Source organism: Condylura cristata, unplaced genomic scaffold, assembly GCF_000260355.1.
Source record: "Condylura cristata isolate star-nosed mole 26May11 unplaced genomic scaffold, ConCri1.0 scaffold00020, whole genome shotgun sequence".
Taxonomy (NCBI): domain Eukaryota; kingdom Metazoa; phylum Chordata; class Mammalia; order Eulipotyphla; family Talpidae; genus Condylura; species Condylura cristata.
The window spans coordinates 5,270,738-5,287,318 of NW_004567121.1; the positions used below are offsets into that span (position 1 = coordinate 5,270,738).

At 49.3% G+C, this 16,581-nt stretch overlaps 1 protein-coding gene across 2 annotated transcripts in view; it reads right to left on the reverse strand.

Moving 5' to 3' along the window:
* Window positions 1–16,581, reverse strand: part of TBC1D8 (TBC1 domain family, member 8 (with GRAM domain)) — a 91,157-nt gene that overhangs the window by 10,476 nt on the left and 64,100 nt on the right. For both annotated transcript variants that reach the window (XM_004686168.2, XM_004686167.2), the window contains exons 6-13: window positions 10,868–11,075; window positions 9,381–9,575; window positions 8,290–8,463; window positions 6,908–7,058; window positions 4,414–4,628; window positions 3,460–3,577; window positions 952–1,237; window positions 111–240 (exon numbers count right to left, since the gene is read on the reverse strand). In XM_004686168.2, the coding sequence (XP_004686225.1) occupies window positions 111–240; window positions 952–1,237; window positions 3,460–3,577; window positions 4,414–4,628; window positions 6,908–7,058; window positions 8,290–8,463; window positions 9,381–9,575; window positions 10,868–11,075 (1,477 nt within the window). The remainder of the gene's footprint in view (window positions 1–110; window positions 241–951; window positions 1,238–3,459; window positions 3,578–4,413; window positions 4,629–6,907; window positions 7,059–8,289; window positions 8,464–9,380; window positions 9,576–10,867; window positions 11,076–16,581) is intronic.

The window sequence follows — 16,581 nt, forward strand, 5'->3', positions numbered from 1 at the left end:
TAAGCAGGAAACAAGTAGCCTAGGAAACCTCCCTCAAAGCTTATCTCCTCAACAAGCTCCCAAGGGGTAGCTAGAGGTGGGCATGGAGAATTTTTTGTGGGCCCAATTACCTCATAGGAGTCCCGAAGCAGGTCAGCAATGTCTGTCACAGGATAAGGTTCCTGGTCATCGGAGAAAAAGGCATGATGGCTGCCAACAGGGGGTCCTGGGCTGTCCTCATTCTTAATGTGATCTAGAAATCTGAGCACACCACCCACATTACAGCCTCACCCGGCACTCCATCATACCCTCTGCGTTCCCGTGGGTTATCAGACACTGCCTTGTCAGACACAGCTGCCTATCTCAAATGCTGGCAGAAGGACAAGGGAGCGACCATTATGTTTAGAAAGAACTACAGAACCCACAAAGCTGACTTGCCGATATAGGCTCCAGGTTTCCCAGCATCGGTGATTCTCCAATAAATTAAATGCAAATTCCTGTGCAATTTTAAGCTTCTATAATTCTTTTATCTATGTTGCCCTTAGCAACAAGACACCCAGATTCCAGAAAAATCCCTGATTAGTGGGACTTTTCTTTCACAATAACTGGCCAGCCCCTGTATAAAATATCTGAAACTAAGAGCTAGCCACCCACCAGCGCCAACATTTCCAGGGGGCTCCCGGTCTCCCACCACTACGCAAAGTGACTATGTGTCCGTCGAGATTCAAGAGTTTGATCTCAGGGGAAAGCACTGACACCCCCTCTTCTTTCTCTTGTTTGGTGGAGATTACAGGAAGGTGGCACTGTTCACCACAAAACAGCAAGAGAGCAACATGATGCACTGGCTCTGAGGGGAACCACAGGGACAGCTGACAGAGTGGAAGGGAAACTTATGCAGCGATGGGCCTTCCAGAGTTTGTTCCTGCCCACTTCAACCCTAGTCAGCTACAAGTGCAGGGGCCCTGGACCCACCTGCTGAGGACCATCAAGGCCTGGCCATCATCCTTGCTGCTACACAGGTCCTCAGCATTGGCCTCAAGCACAGCCAGCCCCAGCTGGAAGATGGCTTTGATCCCATCGTAGAAGAAGCAGTCAACCACGTTCACTGCACTCTCCAGAGGCATGATGCTCAGGAACAGGGTCAGGAACCATGAGAGCGAAATGGACGCCAGGGCCGAGAGGTCGTTCATGTGCTCTGCCAGCTCAGGCAGGTGTTCCTTGATGAGCTCCTCAAACACTGACTGGTCCACTTGGGCCCCTGCAAAAGGCAGGCCATGCACAGTTGGCTGGGTAGGGAGTCACATTCTTGAGGGACTGAAATTGAAACTACTTTGAAATAAGCAAAACAAGGAAGCAGCATTTGACTCCAGAAAAGGACTCACACATTATTTTTTGAAATTTTGTCCAAAGTGATTCAGCAGGGAAGAGAATATTTCAAAACATTGTGTTTAGTTAATTGGGTATCTGTATGGGGGTGAAAACTTTGACCCCTACTTCCTATCCTATAGGAAATAATTTCAAATATGCCATAGACAATAAAAGCTAATACTAGAAAGACTTCTAAAGGAAAATACAGTGGAAGGCAACACTTTTTAAGATCCAAAAAGCACTAGCCATAAAAAAAAATTATAAATTGGGTTTCATCAAAATTAAAGACCAATTTTCTCAAAAAGACTTACCAGTTATTAACATAGAAATGCAAAATTGAACTCGGAAATATCTGAGTTGGAGTACATAAAACTTTTCAAAAGTGAAGTTGCAATTTAGTAATAAGACAATTGTTTTTTTAAATGAGCAAAAGATTTGAGGAGACATTTCAAGGAAGACAATAAACAAATGCCCCATAAGTACTGTAAATATGTTCTACACCATTGTCAGAGACGTGAAAGGTAAAGCCACCACGAGCTATCACTTCTTACCCTCTGGAACGGCTAGACTTAGTAGGGACATGAGTGCCTGGCACGCTCTGCCCAGCTGGTCGGCCAGAGTATGTGAGCACATCCCATCGCACCACACGGCTGCTCTGGCTGGCAGGGTCACGAGGACCTACAGCTTCTTACCAAGCTAAGCACGCGTTCAACCTGTGCCCAGCCATTCTACGCCTAGACAAATACTCAAGAAAATGGCTATTCACAAGATACATGCAAGTGTTCCCTGCGACTTAACTTACAATAGCCCTACACTGGAAACACTGCAAATGCCCACTAGGCAAACAAATCCCAGCCTAAATGGACCGTGGGACAGTACTCAGCAAAGAGGGACCCACTGCTGGCGTGCCAGTAACAGCCCTGTGTGAAAGAAGCCAGACACAGAACTTTCTCTAGGCTTACATTTTTAGGTAACAGTTCAAGGAGAGGCCAACTTAATCTGCAGTGCTGGAAACCAGTACCAGTTACTCCACTACGGCCTGTGACGGGAGGGACAGAAGGGAACCGCGCCGGCCATGGAAGTGCCGCACGTGTTCCACCCCGTCCCGCTGCCGTCAGCAGCATCATGGAGGGACTTGAGGTCACTGCTGAGACAGGCCGTGCAGTGGCAACACTCACCACGAGTGGCTTTATGGTGGCTTGGACAGTATGCCTCTCAGTGACCCCAAGGTTCTGGCTATTCCTCGCTACACTGAACAACATCAAACCACCTCCCGCACTGTAAGCAGTAAGTAGAGTCAGCCAACTACCGCTAGGGCCTGGAAGGGACAGTGTGAGGCACCAGCAGGCGCAAAGCAGCTGCCTCCCTTCCCAGCCAGCTGCCCTCCCCTGACCCCTAGACGTCAGCACATCCTTGGGACATCACTCTTTACGCCTCTTCTTCCTGCTTTGCCCCCCACACCTAGGCCATTAGATGCAGTTCTTTGTTTTCTGTTCTCACGCTAACTTCTGGCCTTCTCAATCTTTAGTAATTTAGATGAGAGATGATCTGAGAGTGTGACCAAGTTGAAGCAGTTTTCAGGATTGCTTCCAGGTGGTTCTTGAACTACAAAAGAGCACGAATTCAAATGTCAACCACAGGGAAGGTGCACAGATTTGTCTAGAGCCCTGTGGCAGCAAATGAGCCGCCTTACCATGTGGAAAGGGGCTTTCCAAGTCTGCCCTTTTAATCCGGCCTCAACAGGCTCCAGCGTATTCAGCCAATCACTCTCTTGAGAGTAAAGGAAGGTCTGCCTGGGCTGCCCAGAGCAAGATCCTCCTTCCTTTCCAGCCACAGCATCTGTGAAAAGCCACTCTAGTTTTCTCTTTTGACTTGTTTCTTTCCTTCCTGTAAATTCCATCTAAAATGTCTCCGTCCCAAACCCATAAGTGTTCAAAGCAGAATATTCAGGTTACTTTACTTTATTCCACCATTGTGTAGAGAACGACACCAATTTTGCAGGGTCAAGAACCAAACAGTATTTGCACAGAGACTGGCTTAGCGGGTCATGGCCAGGGATGATGGCTTTGTCCCTACCCTCAGGTACAGACTAGGAAGAGGGAAGCGGCTCACCAATCACTCGGTGGTTGAAGTAGTCAGGCAGCATCCGCTCACATACGGCAACCAGCAACCAGAAGGCTTCCTCCTCCTTGGCGTACAGCAACAAAACAGAGGTCAGGATGTTCATGGACTGTCAGGGGTCACAGAGGGGGGGCAGTTACCAGACCGCATGGTCCAAGAGAGAGTAACACACAGAAGCCTGAATGACCCACAAGAAGCAAGCTTTTATAGACGAGAGGCCCAGGGGCCTAGCCTGTGGCTGGTGCGACCACGCTATCAGCACGGGGCTCTCAAGACGCACCAGCTGAGCCACCACCACCCTCCTGTCGCCAACCCTCCAGTAGGGCTGCAGCAAACTGTGGGGCGTGCGTCAGGTGCACATTAAATCCAGCGGTTGTCTATGCATACGTTCAGACGCACATCACTCCACGCACCCAGAGACCTTGCCTGCTCACAGGAAAACTGCTTAGAATCGTATTTTTAAATGTCAGATGCTTTTCCAGTTCAGTCCTGCTGTTGGTTTGACTTGCCCATTTGTACTTGGTCCTTGTTTACTGTCTCCCCAAATTCGGGAACTGCACAGAGAATGTCCTGCCCCCACGGTTTCCTGAAGGAAAGTGACCTGCCCATCCTCCCCCTCTAAATAGCACTGCCATTTAAAAAATAATCCCCACAGCTCCTGTAGAAGTCTAGAAGGACAAAGCTTCGTGGAACATGATGGACCCCATCGTAATTACGATGGAGTCCTGTGGGAACCATGAGAATGAGTCAGAGTGAGCACGTGCATGGCTTTTCTACCTCCTCCAACCAGCCTGACTACATGTAGGTGACTGCCGTTGGCCTCAGTCATTACAGTCCTGGGGAGGGAGCAGCGCGAGCCCCCACACAACAGTCCTCAGTACTGGACGGCAGAACGAGCCTGGGGCTAACACCACACAGGAGTCTGCTCCTTCATGCACACCTCACCTGGCAGTACCCAATTTTGGGGTTCCGGTGGGCATAAGCCGTCAGGACTCTCCTCAAGGCAGCAATCCCCGTTTCGTTTTGGAAGGCAGGGTGCTCAGGCAAGGAACGGTGCAGGTCCCGCTCTATCTCCTCGGTCACCAGGCAGCACTTCCCCATGGACTCCTCCACCAGGTTCCCATAGTAGCCGGGGTGTGAGGCCAGGTCGGTCACGGCATCTGATGATTTAATTTTTCCAGGGAGACAGACTACTAGGATGGTGTCAATATGGGGAGAGGGCTGTTCTGCCGGAGGATCTCAGTGGGGTGTCATTATTTGAAGGGCATAAAAATATATTGAGGCCACACAACCGAGAGGATTTCATTTCTCAGCAAACAAAAAAAGTGGGGGGGACAAAATGCCTCTTCTAGGAGTAACCTTCTATAGAGGAGGCTCATATTATAAGTAGTTTTAATTAATGTGCTTTGAATAAGTCACATTCCCTATTAACAGGTGTTCGCACACATACATACATGTATAGATACACATTTACACATACAATTTCATTCATTCACTCACCAAGATGTTACGCCCCTAGGTGTGAAGCATGAGCACAGGTGTAACTATGATTCAGTTAAGCTAAAAGACAGTTATCAAGGAGACAGCAAGCTGCCCACAAGACACTAAAGGCTGGGCTCTTGATATTCAGGAAGACCAAGCACAGACCACCAGCTCCTGCCAGGTCTCTCACATGTGGGCAGCCCTGGGGAGGACTGAGTCACCACCAGAAGGTTCCGATCAGTGTGGACCCAGCCCCAGGCTGGAGGCACGGGGCACTGGCATGTAGGCCAGCCCCAGTCAGGGAGGCAGGGGAGAACAGAAAGGGCACAGGTCTGCCTCAACAGCTGGTTAACATTTTAATTTTCACTGGGTTTACATGACATTCTTCTCAATTCTCCTTTCTGCAATGCCTGACTCCAGTCATATCCATCAGTCACCATGGTGCTCACACATAATCACCACTTACACCAACAGCTGCCACTCACTTAGCAACAGCTAAAACACGACTGCAATCACTGTCAACAAAGGAAACACCGAATCACTTGATTGAACAGATAGCCCCAAATTGTTTCTTTTAAAGATTTACTTATTTATGCATACAAGAGCTAGGGTGCAGGCCAGAGGTGCAGGAGGTAAGATTCACCAGAGACAGAGTGAGTGGGGAGCAGAACAGGCAGATTAACAGAAATACACTGCTGAGGGGAGCAGCAGGTAGGACAGGAGAAGTCTGCTGTGCCAAGTGGGTCATCTCCTGGCTGGGGATCAAACTCTGCCACAAATAGCTTCATAGTGCTGAGACTGAACCCTCTGTGCCAGCAGGAAGGCCCTCCACAGGCTCTTTTAAATATAAAGGATGCACATGTGGGCTACATAAAGGGGCTTAAAGGATATAAACCAGCGGCATTCATGCACGTCACCTTTCAGTGGCAGGATTTTGTCAGTGTTCCTTTCCTTGCTGGCTCCTCCATATTTTCTCATTTTTCAACTATAAATATACAGTTGTTTTGATTAAATACAAAAATACAAAAGATAATTTCAGAACTGCTCACAGTCTATCTTTGGGCAGCAGCTGCAGAGACAGGGCAGAGGTGACGCGTCAGTGAAACGGGGTGAGCCATGCGGGGCAGGTCGGCGTGAATACCAAGTACAGCGCCACCTCTGCCAAAGCAGGAGATCCGAACCCAGACATCCTCAGCAGCAAAGGGGAGGAGCTCAGCTACTTGGAGGAAAGACGAGGCAGAGAGAGGACAGACGTGGCTGTGTGGGAGGGACCCGCAAGAGGCTAAGAGGAGGGAGGCCATGAAGAGTGGTGGGGGCAGAGACCAGCACGAGCAGACCCCTCACCTCCCTCCCTCAGCCCCTGACAAGAACAGTCGAGTTGCACCACCAGGCCCCAGGGGCCTTCCCTGCCACTCTCGGGCCATCGCCAGGTGTCCTGATAAGGACCTCATGGGCTTCCCCAACAGCAGATGGAGACTGGCTGGACAAGGGCACCCTCGGTGGCACAGGCAGCACACAGGGAAGAAAAGGAACCTACACTTCTGCCTCCTGTGGACACTGTCTTGAACAGAGGAGAGAACTGGTCGTTCACTGCGGGTGAATGATTTACAAAGTTTTTCTGTAATTTTAAAATCAATTTCCAAGCTATGTATGAGGCAAAGATGCTCAAGAAAAATACCTCACTTCCAGAGTGTCCTCAACAGACTTCTTAGGACTAGTAGAGACTCACAATGGTATTTCAAGAAGAGGGGGCTTTGGTCAGGCCTCACATGGGCCAAGGAGGACACCCTGCAGCCCAGAGGCCTCGGGTAACTTGGCCAAAGCCCCACAGCTAACACAGTGATGAACGTCACAGGAAGAAAAACATGTGACTGCACAGACGCACACCGCTCAGGTCTGGGCCTTCAATTCCCACTTCAGAAAGAGTATTTGGCCTAAACACACCAAAATAACTTACCTGAAAAGAGGAGCCACAGTTTGCCTCTCAGAGATTCAGGGATCCCCATGGCTACAAGTTTCCGGATCTTCTCTGTGCGAAACATACACACTGTTCTGCCATATTCCACAAAGTGGTCATTCCACAGGCTGATTTTTATTTGTTCTCTGGACTGGAAATGGAAACATTCTTAATGTAAAGGGGCAGCCTGTCCAGGAACCAGCAGCCACAGGCAATTCATTCAACACATATTTTTGAGCGCCAGCAAGGCAGAGGCTAGAACACCAGTCCTCAGGAGCTCTGAGCCCAGGGGAAACACAACTAAAGGCCATTTCCTTGGCAAAAGTCAGAGTAAGAATAGGCTCATCCAGATAGTAAAGCAGCCTGCACCGGTGGGAGGAGGGTGGGGAGGGAGACCGCGGGGACTCTCCCTCGGGTGTCTACCCTGAGCTGGTGCCAAAGCACAAGTCCGCTCAGGGGGTATCTGTCCTGCCCTCCCCAACAGCAAGGGAAAAACCCAAACTTGGAAAATAAAATGTCCTGACCTTCTTGATAGCTAGGGGGGAAAAAAAACCAAAAGGAAAAAAAAAAAAAAAAAAAAAAAAAAAAACATTCTCAGAAGTAACCAAGTTATAATTTCTCTAGACAACTAAAAATCCTTTAAAATTATCCAGACAGGAATCTTTAGTGCCTTTTAAACAAGACTTTGATAAGTGATTTTTCACTTAGTGAGGTTCTCCAGGATATACATATAGTTCAATATACTGCTGTCTGGTCAACAAGAGTTCGTTGAACACCTCTATGTGAAGCATATGGAAAGGTTCATCCTGAATGAATAAAGCCAGCAATCAACTATGACGGGAGCCATAAGCCACCCAAATGCAGCCTGGGGTGACAGGCTGCTCGGCCGCCCGCCTGGGGCTTAGCGTTCCAGCACAGCTTCCCACCTGCAGGGCCACCATTTCCAAATACACTCTCCAGCCTATTATTTCCCCCGATTCCCTCTACAACAACTATAAGTGAGTGTAAGGAGGCTATGCTGAGCTCAGTAGGACTGAAGACAGACAGCCCTTTGTCTCGGAAGACAGACAAGAAACCAGCACGCACAGACAACCCTGGATAAAGGGAAAAAGACGTGCTCGGCTCCTGGAGATCCCCGCCAGAGTCAGCACTCTCGGCCTCCGGAACCTGCAGCACCCATGTCCTCCATGTGCCCGGAAGGGGCAGGTGCTCCTAGCGTTCACCGACCCCCACTGAGAAGGGCAGGGCGGTCGGCGCCGGCTTTCCAGGGTGCCGTGAGCCTGGCGGGGCTGGCGCCAGCAGTGCACACTCCTCGGTGGGTCACAGAAGGAAACCCTGTGCCAAACCCACAGGTGCCCGGCAAGGGCACCGTGCACACCCACCAGTCGAGAGTCGGGGCTCTGGCCCCCCGACTGCTGGGAGACAGCTATCAGGGCCTCAGGGTGCAGCCGCAGGCTCTTCTCTTCACTTTTCTCACTATTTGGGGAAGACACCATTTCAAGATCCCCAAACTTGTGGTCGCTGCATATGCTTGTTGAATGAAACACAGGGGAAGCCTGCATGGAAAAACAACAGTCAGAAAGAAGAAAGCCATTGTTTCACTGGACGGTTTCTGCCCTGCCCGTGGCAGCGTGCGTCTAGCAAACTCAAACACGTCTGTTTATGACTCAAGGGAAAAACAGGGCAACATGAAGCCCCACAGGCTGGAGGAGGAGAACGGGCCACACTGTCTTCCCAGGCAGGCTGCTCAGGGCCCAGGGGCCATAGGACTGGGAGGGCAGGAGGCTTCAGCCCCCAACACGGAAGGTGAAAATCTTGAGAAAACAGCTCTAGGCGCCTCAGATTTTAGCTGCCTTCATCCCAGCTATGGCTTCACATGAAGACACGTCAAGAAAGGGAGACAGAAAAGAAGACCAGGAGATGAGGCCCAGCAGAGCCAGGCCCTGTTTGCAGCTGCCCAGCCTCAAAGACAATGAACCTTCTCTTTCGGCAAATTATATCTGCCCCCAAATTCCACCATTGCCTCCAACCTCGGGGGTGGGGGCGCCCGCTGGAGACCATCCTCAGACCTGTAAGGAGGGGTCGACTCGCACATGGCTTGACTCGCTACCAGAGCCCGCAGCCTGTGCGGGCCTGGCCTCTCCTTGCCTGCCACACACAAGTGCACCCCACCAACCTCTAACATGTAGAGAAGGGGCCTGTCAACTCTTCTAACCTGTAAGTGGGGTGCCCCAGTAGTGCTGCCAATCTGTGGAGCACCCCATCAATCTCTCTAAATCTGTGCGAGGCAGCTTCTCACCTGTTTAACACCCATTCAGGTGAACCAGTGTATGGAAATGACACTGTCTGATCCACAGCCCAAATAACCTGACAGATAATCAGCTTCATGTGCATTCCCCCTTGGGACGACTGTCCTAGAGGCGGTGAAAGGGGCCGCCCCCGGAAGGAATACCACAGGGCAGAAGAGCCGTACCATGTCTTCATCCTGGGAGGTGTCGTAATGCACAGGGTGGTGGGCGTGCACCTGCTGCAGCCTCAGGAGCAGGCTCTCCACCAGGCTGTCTCTATCCTTGAGCTCGATGAACTGGAAGGCCATCTTGCTCCTGATGCTGACGATGATGGGGTTAGGCAGCAGACTCGTGTCCTCCATCTTCTCAATGCTCACGACCTGTTGCAAAGAATTACACACAAAGGTCCAGCGAGGCAGAAGGCCGGCAAGCATTTCAGTACATATTTATACAATCGCCCAAGATAGAAGGCACAATCAAATAGCCGTTAGGAAAGGCATAGAAGGCAGCTTGTTCACAATAGGCAAAAGGCAGAAGTAGCTCAAGAGTCTCTTGATGGATTGTGGCAAGACAGCACGTGGTGTATGGAGCAATGGAGTGCCATCCAGTCTTAAAAAAGCTGAGTGTTCTGATGCGTGCTGCGTCCATGAACCTGGGAGTCGTGATGTTAAGTAAAGGAGCCAGTTGTTGAAGGACAAATGCTATATGACTCCACTCATACGAGTACCGGGAACAGTCGGACTCAGACAAAACAGAAAGGTGACTGCGGGGCTGGGGAAGGAGGGGTGTTGAGTGTAATGGGCATAGTATCAGTTTAGAAGATAGAAACAATCTGGTGCTGGTTGCACGCGCGTGCGAATGTACTGATGCCACCGAGCTGCAACCCTTAAAATTGGTTCAAATAATTGATGTCATGTATATGTTGCCACATTTTTCAAAAAATGTATCAGATCCTGGATTTCTTGCTCAACTCATAAGACTACTCGTAAAATGACATCAATTGCAAAAAAATAACATGGAGCTAAGGGATCACATGAAGTTTGAGTTTTCCCAAACAATAGTATGCTTAGTTCACAGGTTACAACAGCGAGAATCTGGGTTTGATGTGTAAAAAGCAGTGGGGTACAACAGGCAGGCCCCGAAACTAAAGGGCTCAGTTCATCAGATGTGGGAATTAATTCAGGCTGCCCCACACCCACATTTCCAAAAAAATTACAGAATTTAATGGTAGGAAAGTACCAACTATAGGAAGCTTTTTTTTTTTAAATTTTAAACTGAAGTTTGGGGAGGTTATAAAAGCCAAGCAATTTGACATTTGCTTGGCTTTGAAAATGTGATACTCTTGTAAGTTATCCTTTTCCCCCATTTTGTGAATAAAAGGGTAGGTTTCATTCCTAAAAGCTGCTAGAAAATTTTTAATTGCTAAGCTCGTGCTTTTCAACACAGCACTTTATCAATAAAATGGAGGTGAGTATGCCCTAACCGTCTAGGCACAGCTCTGGCGAGCATAGCCACCGCAGCAGCCAAAGAGGTGATGGCCCAATTCAGACCACACTTCCCTTTTGCCGGCAAGATCTTGCTGTGGGAGATTCCTTCCTGCACCCCACCTCACAGCAACCATGTTCACAGCGGCAAAAGACTGCCGGGAAGCTCGAGCCAGAGCAGGGGCTACCTCTCGCAGCGGGAGGATGACGTTGCAGCAGCCATCTTCCTTGCTGGCAAAGCAGATGTAGCTGTCGGAGGTAAAGAGCCGCCCGACAGTGTGGCAGCGACTGAAGGGCGTCCACAGGGAGCAGTCCGCGACCGCGTGCAGCTTCTCCTGCCTCGGCAACCTGAAGAAAGCCCGGAAGAACTCATTCTGCGCTCTGGCTTCAAGGTCTCTGGCAATGGCGGGAGGAGAGAGAAAAAAGGGATGGTGAGAAAACACCCTGAAAATTACAATGGAAGGCTCCAGAAAACCCACTGGCACAACCTGAGCTGGATGTGAGGGCAATGAGGCGCCACACCCCTCCGGTTCCTGCACAAGTCAGCTGCACGAGCCACCCTTAAAAGGCAGTAAAAGGAGAACTGTTACCTCTGGGCAGAAATAACATAATGAACTCATGAGCAGTGGGAAACATCCCTTCCTGCTGAGTGACACTGTCAATTGCCGTAAAACAACTATGTGTCCAGCCTCAAAAAGTCAGATAACAAGTGCTGGTGAGGGTTTGGAGAAACCAGAAAGAACTTTCATACACTGCAGGTGGGGGTGTAAAATGGGTACAGCTACTTTGGGGAAATTGGTACGTCCTCACAAAAAGATACAGACATGTCCAAAGTTCTTAGGACACAGACAAAGTTACACAAATCCTGTGCATCAAGATGAAAGCTGTCACCACAGGTCATGGTCACAGCAGTTTAAGTTCCTACTTCCGCAGGAATCTGAGCTTCTTCCTTAGAGGAGCTGGGAGAAAATGGGAAAGCGCCACCAAGAATGCTCTAGAAGTTTATGCTTCCTAAGAATGGAAGGCAAGTCTCCGCCACACCACCCAATGGACTGAGAGCTGACCTATGTGAATGGGAAAAGCTTCAGGGAAGGCAGACGCCAGTGCTCCTAATGACACATGCCCTACCATGGTCACGCCACTACCTCCAAATTAAAATGTCATCCTTTTCCTTCCTGGAAGCACATCCCTGGCCTCCAAGGAGCTGGTGATAGCCGATGTGAATGCATGGCGAGTGATGAGTCACAGAAGCTGGTATTGAGCTACAGGAGGGTAGAAAAACTCACACACACACTCTGTGCCCACGCCTTCAAATTACAAATAAGTTGCTCAGTTATCAGAGCAGCATTAAGTCTAGTTTATTTCTATTCAGTGCACCTGCTGTCTTCAGTTCAAACCCCCCTTCTCTGTGGCTTCTGAGTTGCCTGAGTATGCTACACACAAAGTCTCCATTCTGCTTTCTAGGCTGTTCTCTTTCACTGAAATGATCTCGTGCAGTTTCATTAGTCAGAGACCAGTGACCTCAAATTACAAAAAGGAGAAAGCAGCAAGAGGGATTTTCTTACTTTCCTTCCTCCTCTCTAGAAAATTCTCTTTCAATTCTGCCTTTAAATGTTTTTTTTTTTTATAAATATTCAGTTTTCTAACAGAACTGGCATGAAGAAAGATGATTTACCAAATGAAAAGCACAGACTTAAGAAGTTTAGAATAAGACCATCCCATCTTTTAGGTTCATGTCAATACAGGGAGTGGTTTGATGCTAAATTATCCCCTCCTTTTTCTAACAGCATCAAAACAAAGTCCACTAGTCCCAACTCACCTGTCAGACCTTACAGTACTTACTGAATGTCTCCATTTTCCCTCCCAGAGTGACGACCGACAGACATGGGTCAGACCGTGCCATTCCGCTCCTGTTAGCTACTCGAAGGTCTTTTCCACATGGCAGCAGCCCCCCACTACAGGTGGGAACTAGCTGCGCAGCCCCAGCAGTATTTGCTCCCCACCGTCCACAGTGCGTGGCGTGCACTGTCAGAGCACCTGCTCCCAGAGAAACCGTAACTGAGGACAGCAGGACAAGTGCCACAAGTCATCCTCCCTCAACACACGCCATTTTATGAGCCTATGCCTGTGCAGATAAAGATGTGGACTGACCAGAATGTGGAACAATGAACATCAAGGGCTTTATTAAAGCTGGAGTTAAAAAATGCAACCAAATATGCAGAAAATTCTAGATTACATGCACACTTAAAATTCAGATTTCTATTTCGCTCATAGCAGGAGTATAATGGATCAGGCAAGAAAATAATGAAGAATAATGAACAGCGATATACCAGAGACATTTTATGGGGTGTTGGGGAATGGGATCAAAAATGCTGGGGGGAGGGAAGTGCACTGGACTATGGTGAGGGCACATGGGTGACTTGGTGATGGGAAACCCACGGGGATTACAATTGAGATGAAAAAAAAATGTACAAATTGATGTAAAAATAAACTATTATATTATTTTTTAAAAATTCAGATCTCCTAAAGCATCACACCCAAGAAATTAAGAGTGTATATAGTTCTGCTTTTTTGCAATCCAGAACTAGATTTTTCTCTCCTAGTGAATGATGTATCCAGAACAGGTTTACCTCTCTCATTTCCCTCATTCACTTTTCAGAATGCTTTTGGGAGGAAGTCCACCTTCTGTGACACCTCTCACCTCATGAGGCCATTTGTTCTGTACCCCCAAATCTATTGGGGTCAGCAGACTTCACACTGCTTCAAGGCCAATGTTCAGCTCAGCGTGCTAGCTGTTGTCGTCTGCAAGTGAGCAGAAAGCCTGGAGCCACTGCCCCTGCCCTGCTGGAGTAACCGAGTCTGCAGCCAGCTAGTCCGGAGAAGAAATGCGCAGACTTCCAGCTGCCCTTCACTGCGTCCCCAAGCCCAACACCATCCAAAACTCAGCGAGATGAAAGACTAGAAATAAAAGGCAGAAAAGGCCAGGTACACATGCTCTTTCTCCCCTCCCAGTGGACACATGAAACACTGCGCTTCTCAAATGTGAGCCTCCTCAAAACATCTTTCCTGTGGTCCCAAGAGCTCTGAGGAAGGGGAAATGCAGCGCCCAGAGGCCCCCACAGTGCACAGGCAGCCAGCACCACCGGGAGCGTGGGGCGGGGCAGCCGGCGGGGGTGACCTGCCGCCCCTTGTTTCCTTTGAAAATCCATCTACCCTGAGCCCTGACAGCAGGATGGCAACCGCAAGGCACAACTCAGAGGTGTTTTCACTCAACAACAGGCTTCTGCTTTTGTCTTCTCCCTCCATCCTGCCACACTGGCCTCTGGCAGCCGCCACAACCACCGAGTGCCTTGCGATCTGCAGGGCTGGAAACACGGGCCCTCGCTCCCACGTGAGCAGCTTGTTGGTTCAGGAGGACTCGGCTAGAATCAGGACAGAAAGTCACAGACATGCAGAGCAAGACTGAGCATGGCTCTAAGGGCGCAAGGAGAAAGGCAGCTTAGGGAAGTCTAGGCAGGGAGAGGCGAGACCAGAGCGAATGAACCATCCGCAGACTGGGAGGGCACCAGCCTTTAGCAGCCACCTCTCCGCGTCAAACACTGATAAAAGGGCTTAAGTGATGGGATGTAACGTCCATTCACTATGTCGCAGTAACCGAGTTTTCCTCCAGCTTTTACAGTCATCAAAGGCAGATTTTAATGAATATATTTACTTTCAACCTAATGGAATCTCCCCATCCCAAAACAGCAGGCGCACTTCTCTCACTGCATCATTCCAAACTTCAGAATGAATTTTTTTTTCTTGGAAATGTCAGAACCAGGAAATCAATTCCCTCCCTCCCCATTCTATGGCAGTCCCCCCACCGCCCCCGCCCCCCCACTTCTGGCTTCTGCCCTGCAACCTGGAGAAACCATGGTCCAGGTACCCCCGGATGTATGAGGATTGTGCCAGGTGATTCCCGTGTCCTGCCAAGCTCCAACTTGTCTAACTGGATCCTGGGTGACTGCACCGTCCCACCATCCCCTCTCCCCTGGAGGTGCAGACTGGCCGTGTTCAGAGGCCCTCAGTCCAGCGGGAGAGCACAGCAGCAAGCATGACTAATCCCGATCAGACAGCTCATCGCCCTCTGGAGCCCAAGGTCAGCTTTCTAAAGCCGTTATCTGGGAAGGGAAGTGAAAAACGATCAACAAAGAGCTGAGGAGCATTCCAGCACTTCTAATTGTGCCCAGAGCATGAAGAGACTGTTTTCCTAAACTTTAGCAACTGGGTTCTCTTGGCAGGATGTCAAGTTGACTGAGTCATTACCTGTTTGTGTCCACAGTCCTACATCTCCATGACAGAACTGCAAGTGAGAACCAGCAAGGAGCTGGTAGGCAATGACATGCCTTTCACTTTTAGAGGGTGTCACTCAAAATGCAGTGACCAGCACAACATGCTGGGGACCAAATTCTGCTGTCCCACCAGGGTACCCATTGGACCCAGCTGGTGCACCACTGCCTCCCACCAGGGCCTTCTCTGCTGTTCTCTCCTTCCCTTCCTAAGGGCTGCCAGGATGAGAGGCAGAGGGGCAGCAGCCTGTGAATTCACCCGAATTCTGGAAGCTGAATGAAGACGCCAGCACTGATGACATTTCTTTCCTAACAGATAGTTTACCAGAAGGGTCGAAAGGGTTACCGACTTTCAATCTTCCTCTTCTATTCCAATTCTACCCAAACCCCAAATACCACTTTTGGAAGTGGAACTGGAAATCAAGAAATTGGTGGGGAGTCACCCTGACATGCCAGCACTTGTGGGGCTGACCAGGACACAGGCCTACGATGAGCGGACATCCACTCCCAAGACTGAGGCTGTGCCCCCTACACCAGGCATCTCTGTGCAAACACAGGAAAAGCGTTAAAGCTTTAATTCGTGTTTTACATGAGCCCTTTAGCAACTCAGACACCTGAGACTTATTCATGCTTTCACCAGATCTTTGTGAGACTAACAGGATTCAGAAGCCAAGTTATTACAGAGATATTTGCAGAAATATGGCAGTGTGTGGTTTCACTGTACTAGTTTGCAATCCTTTTAAAACAGGGTCCCCTAAGTAGGGGCCAGATGAGGTGAAAGGGAAGCCTGGGGCTGGGAGGGACATGAAGGAGCTCGGGGCCGGGAGTCAGAGGACCAGGGAAGCTGTCAGGCCCCATCTCATGAAGGAATGAGAGGCAGCACTGTCCTGCCTCAGTCACCAGAGAGGATGCAGGACCAAGGGAAATTTGTTAAATTCTATCCCCTTTCTTCCCCCTCCCCCCCCCAAAAAAAGAGTATTTGGCTTTTATTTTGCCTAATTTCTACCCATACTTGCTCAGTTTAAAATGTATATACACAGCAGGGAGGGTCTTTAAACTTCTGAACACATAGTAACTCTAAACAACGCTATTCAGAGACCTCTAGTTAAAGACATTCCTGGGCCCTCCCTGGTGGCACATTCTGTTAAAGCACAGCACTAAGAAGCTAAAGCCACTTCAGCCACATGATGTGGCAGCCTTTCCTGACCCTCCTGTTTCCCTCAGCAGTGTACTTCGTCAGTCGGCCTGTTCTGCTCCCCTGCCTCTGGTGAAGTCTGCCTCTGGTGAAGCCTCTCACCACCCCTGCACCTCTGGCCTGTACCCCAGCTCTGTCTGCATAAATAAATAAATCTTTAAAAAAAGACATTCCCCAGATGTTCAGAGGTGACAGTACACATATAAGGAGTAATAAGAATGCTCAAATAAATACTTTTTAAACAACTGTAGGTGACAAGACATAGAATAAACATAGACCAGAGATTCTACTTCTAGGAACAGACCCTAAAGAACTGAAAGTAGAAAATCAAACAGATGCTTGCACACTCGTGCTCACAGCTGCATGGCCTTCAAGTCAT